Raw genomic sequence first — 12,993 nt, 5'->3', positions numbered from 1 at the left:
AGAAGCTACTGCACAGATGGTGGTTGCAACAGACTTATGAAGAAGAAACACTGTTGACAGAAAAGAAAAAAATAGCAGCTCACTCAAACAGTCACACCTCAGAAGCAGCAGTGGGGTGGGGGGAAGAGATTCAGGCTGAGAGTAGTTTCAACAGAGGCTTCCCTCTACCTAAAACCTCCTAGAAGTACAGGCAGCACTAGAATCTTTCACAGCTAACACAGGTTTCCAATTCAAATACAAACTGCAGCTAATGGGTTGCCTTAGTACAAAGTTTGGGAATCACTGGTCCACAAGACACATTGTAAAAGGTGGTGTCCATTGTACGTAAGTGCAAGAACACCTATAAAAGTTCTGGGTATTCAAATTTACTACATTCACTGAAATGGAGAAATCCAGGATCAGAACAACTTGCAATGTTTAAAACTTAGGAATGGATTTTAAGACTCCCTATGCATCCACTCAGAGCAAAGGACATGAGAAACAGGACTAGTGAAAATGCTGCATAGCATTGAAGATACAAACACAACACAGATCTGAGAGAAGAATGATATCACCTTACACTTTTATCCTGTAAGGTCTTCAGAGCAGGGACTGATATTTAATCGATACTGTACAGTGCCATAATATCTATAGCACTACATAAATAACTCAAAGTGGGTGGAAACTCTTTAACCAGATATCAGTTTTCACTTAATCGATTTTAATAAAATAAGGAGAGAACACTTTGAAGAACCAGGGAAAGGGAAATATCCACCTAAATGGATCCCTTTGTATGTGTAGAGCCTACATTTTTCATTTTTTGAAATATCATGGATTTGCTTTTTATCCCTTAAGAAGGTGTAGAATTAAAAAAGCAATATAGTATTCATAAATGTTAAATACCTTGATTAGGATCAATACTTTATTCCTATATTTACATTTTGCTAATTGTTGATTCTGTAAAGTAATTTCCCTACCAGTCTTCCACATTTACACTTAAAAATATACATATTTATATTTTAAATTGTATGCAAAAAAAGTCTACTCTCTGATTTAGAAGTCCATGATGCCGAGAGCTCTCCTTTCAAGCTGTCTTTGAAGATGGAGCGATACTTAATACTCAGCATAACCAAGCTTTTCATATTATACTGTAGAGTAATTACTTCCCACTTTAGAACTACAACATGAGTTATCATCTCAGACTTGTACTCCAAGTGCCATAGCCAGCTTGGAAAAATCTGACAGAGAACATTATGGGTTTACTCAAGGGAGTCTGATCTGTGATAACTGCCAAGAACAAATCATGACTATTCAGGCATAGCATAATGAGATGCAGTATGAGAAATGACACACATTATTGGGCCTGTACAGTATTCTGGAAAATCATTGTAACTGAATTTCCTCAGGTCAGCACACGTCGAACCATACACAATACTAAAATATGCCAATACAAAATTGTAACTGCACATATACTATATGCTCATAACTACTTCAGAGGGTCTTCATGTAATAAAACTTCCATTTAAACACAGAGAATTCTTCATGAATTTTGTAACATGAAGGCTAAATGAAACCTCACTGTAAATCTTACAGGTTGCCATGCTGCATGCAGAGCCATAGGCCTACACAAGCATACAGTAATCAGATGAAATCACATTACATCTTAAAAACTGCAACTGGCTGGATACACAGCATAAAGTGAATGCCTCTCCCAAAGAATGCTCTGGGCATAGAATAAAACTGCTGAGAGAGAAAACCAAAAAACGAGAAAATAAAAACAAGTAACTTTGCATCATCAATGGGCAACAAATACATTTGCTTCCTCCACTTAGTACTGTACCACCACTACCTGTCACACCAAAACAAAGCAAGAGTATGGGGATGAAAATGACAAGCAAACAGAAAAAAAATCTTTAAAATGCTACTGTATTAGGGAAATCCTGTAAAAAAATAGTCAAGTAAAACAACTGTTTGATGAGAGAAAGAAAAGCAGTCTTTAAATTCCAGTTCCAGAACTATAATCATTGGTCTATCAAAACAATAAAAAGCCTTACCTTCTCGCTTTTCCTCCTGGCTTCTCTTCTTGCTTCCTTTTCTCTCAGCCTTTTCTCCTATGAGAAATAACAAGATCCATCATAATTTTAAAGTCATAGTCCCATTTTATCTTCAAAGAGTAAAATAATTTTTAAAGTTGAGCTACCCTGTTTAACCCATTCCTATTCTGTGTGGCAGTAAAATAAAAACAATGAATACATGTCTGACTGAGGCACTATTCATTCATCTTTGTCCTACCAGGGAAGATTAAACATAGTGCAGATTAAAACCATAATCATCTCTACAAGACAACATGAATCTTTTAAGGCAGTTGTTCACAGAGGTCTTCCAGGGGTACATCAACTCCTCTAGATATTTGCCTAGTTTTACAACAAGTTTCATAAAAAGCACTAGCCAAATCAGTACAAACTAAAATTTCATATGACTTGTTTATACTGTTCTATATACAGTACACTGAAATGTAAGTACAATATTTATATTCCATGATAAAAATGAGAAAGTAAGCAATTGTTCAGTAATAGTGTGCTGTGACAAGTTTGGTTTTTTTTGTCTGATTTTGTAAGCAAGTACTTTTCAAGTGAGTTGAAACTTGGGGGTACACAAGACAAATCAGACTCCTGAAAGGGGTACAGTAGTCTGGAAAAGTTGAGAACCACTGTTTTAAGGAATGATGCAATTAAGCATTCTGATAGTATTTTTAACAGGTTATTACATTTAAAACGCTAACATGGCATTGTCAAGTTCCACGTTTATGGTTTCTCATTGATCTCACATGAAATCTCAGTTGACAAGAAAAATGATAGTTTTCGCAACAGTGAGCTCTGCTAAAGACACTTGAGTCCTCAATCAAGCTGTGTTCTTCCTGGCTTCCACATAACCACCATTAACAGACTCTGCAGTGGAATAGACTCAGACTTTAAGGCCAGAAGGGACCATCATGATCATCTAGTCTGACCTCCTGCACATTGCAGGCCATGGAACCTCACCCATCCACTCCAGTAATAGACCCCTAACCTCTGACAGAACTACTGAAGTCCTCAAATCATGATTTAAAGATTTCAAGTTACAGAGAATCCACCATTTACTCTTGTTTAAACCTTCAAGTGACCCATGCCCAATGCTGCAGAGGAAGGCAAAACCCTCCCAGGGTTTCTGCCAATCTGACCCTGGGAAAAATTTCTTACTGACCCTAAATACGGCAAGACCCACCAACCCGGACACCTGGGAAAGAATTCTCTGTAGTAACTCAGAGACCTCTCCATCTAGTGTCCCATCACCAGCAATCACAGATCGGCTACATGCCATTGTAGGGAGTTTCATCATACCATCCCCTCCATAAACTTATCAAGCTCAGTCTTGAAGCCAGTTTGCTTCCATCACTTCTAAATTCTTTACAGTTACCTCATCATTAATATACAATGCTACTTCATCCCTTTACCTTTATTTCTGTATTTCCTGAACAGCACATACCCATCAATACCTGTACTCGAGTCATGACTATTATTCCACCATGTGTCTGTTGCCCTGGTTTCACTTCCTGCATCAGGCAAGTAGGCCCTGTATCAGTTTAAATTCAGCCTTTTTATATCTGGAAAAACCCAGTCTGGACCAGTAGATGAAAACCTCCCCAGGGAGGTACCTCTCTGGAGGTATTTACAGCCTGACTGATTCATCTTAATCACCCTCTCCCCACATTGTTTTTTGTCCTGGGGGAGTTGCGGTAACCCTCTCCTCTGGAGTGGAATACAATTCCTGGCTGATTTGATACATAAACTATTCATAAACTTAATAAAATATTGTCCCCAAAGATACTGCATGTGGTTGTAATATCTGTCACTCCACTGACTTGCTGTACTCTGAGGCACACACCGATGCTTTAGACTTAAGCAATAGCGTAGGTGACACCTAGACCATGTGACCCGCCATGGGCGCTGGAATTGCCATGGAAAGTTTCCTCCAAGTAAGGAGAAGCCAAAAGCAAGTTCCACAGAATGAATTTGGAGACGGAGAAAGGAGTCCACATACTGACATGTTAAGTGCGTACAACCACCAAGAAAAGGTAGTGATGGTCAGAAGGGTGTGACATGAATTAAGATGGATGTTTTGCATGGGTGGCAAAGGGCCCTGGATTGGAGCAGCATAGGTAGAAAAACCGTACTTTAAACTTGTTTTTGCAGGCCCATATGAATAATCAGAGTACCACAGAAATAATAGAAATGTAGGCCTGGGAGGGATCTTGAGAGGTCATCTAGTCCAGCCCCCTGAGCTGAGGCAGGACATCCCTGACAGGTGATGTTCTAACCTGTTCTCAAAAACCTGCAATGACAGAGATTCTACAATCTCCCTAGTGCTTAACTACCCTGACAGGACGTTTTTCGTAATGTCTAACCTAAACTTCTCTTGCTGCAGATTAAGCCCATTACTTCTTGTCCTATTTTAGTGGACATAGAGAACAATTGATCACCATCGTCTTTATAAGAATCCTTAACATACCTGAAGACTTATCAGGTTCCCCCCTCAGTCTTCTTCTTGCAAGACTAAACATGCCCTTTTTTTTTTTTAAATCTTTCCTCATAGGTCAGATTTTCTAAACCTTTTATCATTTTTGTTACTCTTCTTTGGACTCTCGAATTTGTCCACCTGTTTCCAAAAGCGTGGTGCCCAGAACTGGACACAATACTCCAGCCAAGGCCTCACCAGTGCTGAGTAGAGCACAATTCTCATAAGATTAGCTCCCCTCCCCCCCAACAACTGCAGCATGCGGTGACTCGTATTCAATTTGTGATCGACGATAAACCCCAGATCCTTTTCAGCAGTACTACCACCGAGCCAGTTATTCCCCATTTTGTAGTGTTGCATTTGATTTTTCTTTCCTAAATGTAGCTGAAGCAATCTCAGAACCATTAGCAATTATCTTTGAGAATTCATGGAGGAGAGGTGCTGCTTCCCAGGATAAGAGTCCCCCATGATGTAAATACGACCTACATTCTTTGTTCCCCGATGCACACCTTTACATTTAGCCAAATTAAATCACACATTGTTTTCTTGCAGATAGCTTACCAAGCCATCCGCATAGCTCTGTATCAGTGACCTGTCCTCTTCATTATTTACCACTCCCTCAATTTTTGTATCATCTACAAACTTTCTGTGATTTTTTTTCTTCCATGTGATTAATAAAAACATTAAACAGCATAGGACCAAGAACCAGTCCCTGCGGGACCCCACTGGAACACATCTATTTGATGGCGAGTCCCCATTAACAATTACATTTTGAGAACTATTAGTTAGCCAACTTTTAATCCATTTGATGTGTGCCATGTTCATTTTATATCTTTCTAGTTTTGTACTCAAAACGTCATGTCGTACCAAGTCAAGACCCTTACCAAAGTCTAAATTACATCAAGATTATTACCTTTATCAACAAAAACTTGTAATCTCATTTTAAAAAAATCATGTTCGTTTCACAGGATCTATTTTCCATAAACCCATGCTGATCTGCATTAATTATATCACCCTCCTTTAATTCTTTATTAATTGAGTTGCGAATCAGCCGCTCTATTATCTTGCCCAGGATCCATGTCAGACTGACAGGCCTATAATTACTGGGCTCATCCTGTTTTACCTTTAATCACAGAAATTCATCATGTATTCTTTTTTGTGTCATGCATTTTACAGAAAGAAAATGAGAACTGTTTAAGAGTTTTAAGAAGTGGGACTATTTCTTGAAGTCTTAGAGGGATTTTAAATTTGTTAGTAATAATTTTCTTCTATGGAGACTGGGATAGTAGGATTCAGGGTAACTGGGGAACTCAGTTTTACCACTGGAGGGAAACAGAAGTAAAGGCAATTGTTGCAGAGGCTCACTCCATTCACAGATGAGCAAGAGAACCAGGAGAAGGAGCTTTATGCAAGGTGTGGGTGGGGTGTGGGTGGGGGAAATGGGATACTGATGCCAGCACTGAGAATTATATCATCACAGTAGGGACCATGATTCAATACACCCTAATAACTGGTATATACAGTGGTATTTATGATAAAGTCTTGGCTTCTTTCAAATTTTTTGCAATATGAAATATAACAGAAAATGTTTCCTCCTTCAAATATAAGCTTTCTAAAATTTTAAATTTTGCAGTCATCTGAATAACTTATCCACTAAAAAAAAAATCAGCCAACTTAATGTATTACATGCAGAAAGCCCAATTATAATATAGACTTGGATAAAGAAAGGAAGAAACCACTGGACAAACCCGCATAAGTGAATTCTCCCTTTTTCCCTTCCCCATCAGATCTGCAGCAGTATATGCTATTTCTTGCTTTTCCAGCAACCCAACTCTGTGGCTCTTTTCGATATCAATATTTTTCATACACAGAACTTGCTACTAAGCATGTATTAAATTTTCCACCCTTTCCAGTCCAATTTCCAAACTATTTTGTTATGCATTCCTGGCTCTGGCATATCACCTGGATCAGTGTCACTTTCTCAGTTCTATGATAAAACTACCTGCTCCCTTTAAAATGTTACCCTGAAAAGAAGGTGGAAGAGACTAGAGTGATATTAACAGGGAACTGGGAAAGTGAGATGGCTGATATTCCACAGCAGGACAGAAGAGTTTTGAAAATGAGCAGCATAGACTTTTCAAGAGAGGAAAATTCTACTGTATATGGAAGAGACAGCGGCTCAACATTGGCCACAGGATCAGGTTGAGATGAAAGCAAAAGCTCATATTCAAGGGAGCTACAGCAGTATAATGCAAAGAAAGGGCTGAGAAGGCACAGGGTTGAGAAAATGCATGAGAGAGAAAGACAGATGACAACATAATATATAGGATAGTTTATAAAAACACTGGAGAGAAAAAAGGATAGTAACAATAGGAGGAGTGGAATTAGAACTCAGAGGGAGCAGAAGATAAAAGCAATAGCATGCAAAACTAGAGGGGAAGCTTTGTATGAGGAGAATTGCTGCCATCAGCACCTTAAGTATTGGAAATCATAGAATTTTAGAATATCAGGGTTTGGAAGGGACTTCAAGAGGTCATCTAGTCCAACCCCCTGCTCAAAGCAGGACTAATCCCCAGACAGATTTTTACCCCAGTTCCCTAAATGGCCCCCTCAAGGATTGAACTCACAACCCTGGGTTTAGCAGGCCAATGCTCAACCCACTGAGCTATCCCTGCCCCCAAGTAATTGTACTTTGTGAGAAAAAGTAAGGAATCAGTTCCTTTTTGACAGATGAGGAAAACAGGTGGACAAAATTATTAATTTAGGCCTCAGTTCAGGAAAGCATCCTTATTCAGGACAGTGCTTAAGCACACACTTAACTTTAAGCATCTGCATAAATTCCATGGAAGTCAACAATGCTGTCCTGAGTAGCAATGTAATGCTTTTCTGAATCAGGACCATATCTGAGATTGAGGGCCCATTCTTCTCGGCACAGAGCAAGAAACAGTCCCTACTGTAAAGAGCTACTCTAAATGATAAGACAACGGGTGGGGGAAAGTAAACAATACCCGTATTATACAACAGTGAAGACAGACAGAAATGAAATAACTTGTCTAAAATGACAAAGGAACTCTATGGCAGGAGCCAGAAAATGGAATCCAGATCTTTTAAATCCCAGTGTGGTGTTTTAACCCACAAGACCTCCCTTCCTTGCATTTAAATTACATTCTGCTAGAAAGGAAGAATGGAAGGACGGGAATAGACGTGCACAATATATTGTAAGATAGCTGGAAAAGGCAACCAAGCAAATGTAGATTTAGCCAATGATAATCAAATTTATTCCACGTCAGTTAATTCTCATTTTATAGAAAAGCCTGTATCTGTAGAGATTCATGAATCACTAAAGTCTCTGACACTTTAATTTTTACAATTTTCTACAAGCAGCAGCAGAGTCTGGATTTTCTTGGAGTTTGCATTTTCATAATACATAATAAGAATGCAAGGTTCTATCATGCTATAAATCATTACTTGGAAGAATAGCATATAATTCAGCAATGAAAATAAAATTTATTAGTAGCGGGAAAACAGAGGATTATGTTTCCTTCCTACAAATACTTCATTACATATGCCCCTGGCCTACTGGCGGACTTCTTATCTGATACAGCTCTACAGTTCCTCAATATTGCAAATTTCCAACTGAAAAGGCATAAATAAAGGCAGATCCTGTTATTTAGTATGGCATTCATTTTTTATTGCCAGTATCTGTATATCATAACTTCATAACACAGCAGCCTGAGATTGTCAGTTAAAGCTGCAGAGCTCACAATTTGATTCAAAAACTTTCTCCCCAACAGTGGTTGTAGAAATCATGTCTCTTTGGCATCTCCATTTGTATCCAACTGCTTGCCCCTTATAGGGTAAAGAGCAACAGAGTCCTGTGGCACCTTTAAGACTAACAGATGTATTTGGAGCATAAGCTTTCGTGGGTGAATACCCACTTCGTCAGACGCATGGGTAAACTTCTCTTCCAGATGAGGGGGTTATACAAACACTAAGGGCATGTCTACACTTGCCATTTAAAGCGCAAGTTGTCCCTTTTTGCGCAAAAACCGCGGGAGCGTCTACACTTGCCAATGACTTTTTGTGGTGAAACTCAGAAGTTTCACCACAAACAGAAAACTGCCTCCCCGAGAGGCGTACAGTTCTTACCAGTGATACTTTTGCAGTGATGTGCAAGTGAAAACAGGTTCTTCCAGTTTACACAGCTTTTAGCCTCTGGAAGATATCCCACAGCGCCTAGGTGACCACTCTGGCCAGCAGCTCTGCTGCTCTGACACCAGGTAAACAGACCTGGCCCCTCCCCCTGTAAAGCCCCGCGGGGGAACTTTGAAACTCCCCTTCCTGTTTTCTTGGCAAGTGCTCACTTATCATCAGGTGACAATGGCTGCTCCACAGAGCAAATGATCCCCTGCTTGGAGCAATGCTGAGCTACTGGACCTGATCAGTGTTTAGGGAGAGGAGGCTGTACAGGGAGGCAGGATGCCCCACGATCACCCCTCTCCCCTTCCCACAAGGCCTATCCTCAAAATGGAGAGAGCTGCACTGTGGGATAGCTGCCTTCAGTGCGCTGCTCTCATCGGCGATGGAAGTGCTGCAAATGTGAACACGATCTGATGCCCGTGGAAGTAAGTGAGAACACAAAGCAGCACTTTTCTTTTACCGGTTATTACCAGTAAAACTGACAGCACAAAAACTCTGCAAGTGTAGACACAGCCTAACTTTCCAGCAAGCAGGGGTGCAAATCGACCCTGAACTAGCTTGCCTCACATTAAGTGTCTGTGTCCTGCTGATGAATACTAAAAGTTCCCTAGTGCACTTCAATATACTCCTGTTTCAAAGTGGGGTAGATCAAGCGCACTGTCGAACTTTTAGCATGTGGCAGCAGGGTCCACACGGCAGGCTAGCGCAGGGAGAGTCGTGCCCCAGCAGGCCGTGAGCCACCTTTGTTTAGAAAGGTTTGAGGCGTATTGCTTTCCTTTTCAGACTGTCAGCCCAGAATGAATCATAGGCCTGGTCTACACTAGGCTTTTATGTCGAATTTGGCGCCGTTACATCGAATTAACCCTGCACCCGTCCACACCACGAAGCTATTTAGTTTGACATAGAACTCTCTTAAATTCGACTTCTGTACTCCTCCCCAACGAGAGGAGTAGCGCTAAATTCGAAATGGCCATATCGAATTAGGCTAGGTGTGGATGGAAATCGACGCTAATAGCTCCGGGAGCTATCCCACAGTGCACCACTCTGTTGACGCTCTGGACAGCGGTCAGAGCTCGGATGCTCTGACCAGCCACACAGGAAAAGCCCCGGGAAAATTTGAATTCCCTTTCCTGTCTGGGCAGTTTGAATCTCATTTCCTGTTTGGACATCGTGGCGAGCTCAGCAGCACTGGCAACGATGCAGAGCTCTCCAGCAGAGATGGCCGTGCAATCGCAGACTAGAAAGAGGGCCCCAGCATGGACTGATCGGGAAGTCTTGGATCTCATCGCTGTGTGGGGCGATGAGTCCGTGCTTTCAGAGCTGCGCTCCAAAAGAAGGAATGCAAAGATCTACGAGAAGATCTCTAAAGCCATGGCAGAGAGAGGATACAGCCGGGATGCAACGCAGTGCCGCGTGAAAATCAAGGAGCTGAGACAAGGCTACCAAAAAACCAAAGAGGCAAACGGACGCTCCGGATCCCAGCCCCACACATCCCGTTTCTACCAGGCACTGCATTCCATCCTAGGTGCGGCCGCCACCACTACCCCACCCGTGACCGTGGACTCTGAGGATGGGATATTGTCCGCGGCCGGTTCCTCGTCGGACATGTTAGCGGACGGGGAAGATGAGGAAGGAGATGAGGAGGACGAGGCAGTCGACAGCGCTTGCACCGCTGATTTCCCCGACAGCCAAGAGCTCTTCATCACCCTTACCGAGATCCCCTACCAACCGTCCCCATCCGTTACCCCGGACACCGAATCAGGGGAAGGATCAAGCAGTAAGTGCTTTAAACATCTAAACTTTTATTTTTAACAGAACTGGAATATTTATAATATTAACAATGGGTTTTTCATGATTTCTTTGCCTTAGGCGATAAAATTTTTAGTCCCAACTATTTAAAAAAAATCTAACAATGTCCGGTTTTTCATGATTCTGCTGCCCAAGACGCTCCACTCTTTAGTCCCTGCCAGTGCAGCTACACCAAAATCTGGTCTATATGTCCGGGGATAGAGACGAAATCCTCATGGGAGATCTCAACATAGGTCTCCTGGAGGTAATGTTCAAGCCTGGTCATCAGGTTCCTGGGGAGAGCGATTTTATTGGGTCCTCCATGGTACGAGACGTTTCCTCGCCAGGAGACAATCAAATACTCAGGGATCATTGCACGGCAAAGCATGGCGGCATACGGCCCTGGTTTTTGCATGCTTTCCCTAAGCATGCGTTCCTTCTCACTGTCCGAGATCCTCATCAGGGTGATGTTGCTCATGATGCCCTGCTTTGAATTAGGGAGGGGAATGTTAGTATTGGGACTGCTTTACAGCGACGCGGTGGAGGTGGGAGAGGGGCAGCATACAGGGATCTTTCCCTGGGACAGCCGCGAGGGGGTGGGACAGGGGCAGAGTTCATGCTTGCCGGATTGCTGGCAGCAGAGACTGGCTTTGCTTTCAATGTGAAAGGGGGCCAGCGCTACTATTAAAGTTTTAAGCAGCCACAAGTCTACGGCTTACCATGTTTGCCTGCTACACAAGTTGAGGTGTCCTGCCCCGCTTCTCAGATCGCCACTGCAAGACCCCAGGCACTGAAGGCGAGGTCCGAAAATTCGACCTTGTCCTGAGTGCGCATGTGAGAGGTGCAGTGCATGGTCTTGTTCACAGAGAAAGACTATGTTCTTTGTTCACAACTTCATTTATCTGTCTCAGGAATTCACTCCCTTTTTCCCATTCCCACAGACACATCTGCGACTGTCTCCCAACCCAGCCTGGCATCACACACCCAGAGGCTAGCGCAGATTAGGCGGAGGAAGAAGAAGACGCGTGAGGACATGTTCTCAGAACTAATGTCCTGCTCCCGAGCCCAGGCAGCCCAGCAGACACAGTGGAGGGAGAACTTGTCCGAAATGCACCGAGCAATCATGGAACGGGAGGAGAGGTGGCGTCAGGAAGACCAGCAGGCGACTCAAACACTGCTTGGACTAATGAGGGAGCAAACGGACACGCTCCGGCGCCTTGTGGATGTTCTGCAAGACCGGAGGCAGGAGGACAGAGCCCCGCTGCGGTCTATCTCTAACCGCCCTCCCCCGCCACCAAGTCCCACACCCCCCTCACCCAAAGTCCAAAGAAGGAGGGGCGGCAAGGGCCGTTAAAACTTTCAGTCAACCACTGCAGACTGCTCTAGCACTCTTGGGCTCTCATTCCCCAAAATTTGAAAAGTCCTTTCCTACCCACCTCACACAAGCCCCCGGCCAAGTTTCACCCCCCCCCGTTTCATGTGTGGTTCATAATAAAATATTCGTTTCTGTTAATTACTGTTTCCATGATTTTCTTTTGGAGGAGAGTCTGTCTGAAGGGGGGGAAGGGGCTTGGTAATTGGACAGGACAGTCACCTTTAGTAGGGTACAGAGGCGGGGGCAGGTCCAGCATCAGGACACATACACAGTGCAGTCACTAGTTGCCCTGGTCAGTCTGGGAGGTGGTTTTCATGTTCTGTGTGTGGGGGGGGAGGGGGGTAGCTCTGTGACTTTGTGGCAGGGGAGGGCAGTTACAGATCTTATGCAGCGGTCCTTATCCTGGGTCACAGAGCCACGCAGCAGGGGATCTGTAACCCTCCTCCCCCTGCCAGAAAGTCAGATGTTGAAACAACCAGTCCACCACTGCGGAGCCTGTCATTCCGGGATTTTAGAAGCATCATTTGCATCAGAACACTAAACCCACCCCCCGACACAGTCTGCGTCCCCGGTTTAAAACATTCACGCGAAAACAGTAATAAAGACAACGGTGTTCATTAACAAAACAGAACAGATTTTATTTTTTGGGAAGGGGGTGAAGGAGGTATGTAGCTGGAGAGGATAGTCAACATAAACTGGGTAAAGAAACGGGGGCAGGTTCAGCTTCTCTTTAAACAAAGTTAATAGTCACAGGTTACCCTGCTCACTGAGGAACCTAGCTTTCAAAGCCTCCCGGATGCACAGCGCGTCCCGCTGGGCTCTTCTAATCGCCCGGTGGTCTGGCTGGGCATAATCAGAAGCCAGGCTATTTGCCTCAACCTCCCACCCCGCCATAAAGGTCTCCCCCTTGTTCTCACAGAGATTGTGGAGCACACAGCAAGCTGCTATAACAATGGGGATATTGGTTTCGCTGAGATCACAGCGAGTCAGTAAGCTTCTCCATCTCCCCTTGAAACGGCCAAAAGCACACTACACCACCATTCTGCACTTGCTCAGCCGGTAGTTGAAGAGTTCTTTTTCAGTGTCCAGGGCGCCAG

The 12,993-nt window shown here is 43.3% G+C and overlaps 1 protein-coding gene across 1 annotated transcript in view; it reads right to left on the bottom strand.

The window, feature by feature from the left end:
- DDX10 (DEAD-box helicase 10) overlaps positions 1-12,993 on the bottom strand; it is a 339,719-nt gene that overhangs the window by 96,182 nt on the left and 230,544 nt on the right. Inside the window, exon 16 of the mRNA XM_026653416.2 lies at positions 2,034-2,090. Coding sequence (XP_026509201.1) covers positions 2,034-2,090 — 57 coding nt within the window. The remainder of the gene's footprint in view (positions 1-2,033; positions 2,091-12,993) is intronic.

The sequence above is a fragment of the Terrapene carolina genome, unplaced genomic scaffold (genome assembly GCF_002925995.2).
Source record: "Terrapene carolina triunguis isolate 2854851 unplaced genomic scaffold, T_m_triunguis-2.0 Scaffold138, whole genome shotgun sequence".
NCBI classification, from domain to species: Eukaryota; Metazoa; Chordata; order Testudines; family Emydidae; genus Terrapene; species Terrapene triunguis.
Note: the sequence above shows the minus strand (reverse complement) of the source record. Positions and strands in the feature narration are given on the sequence as shown.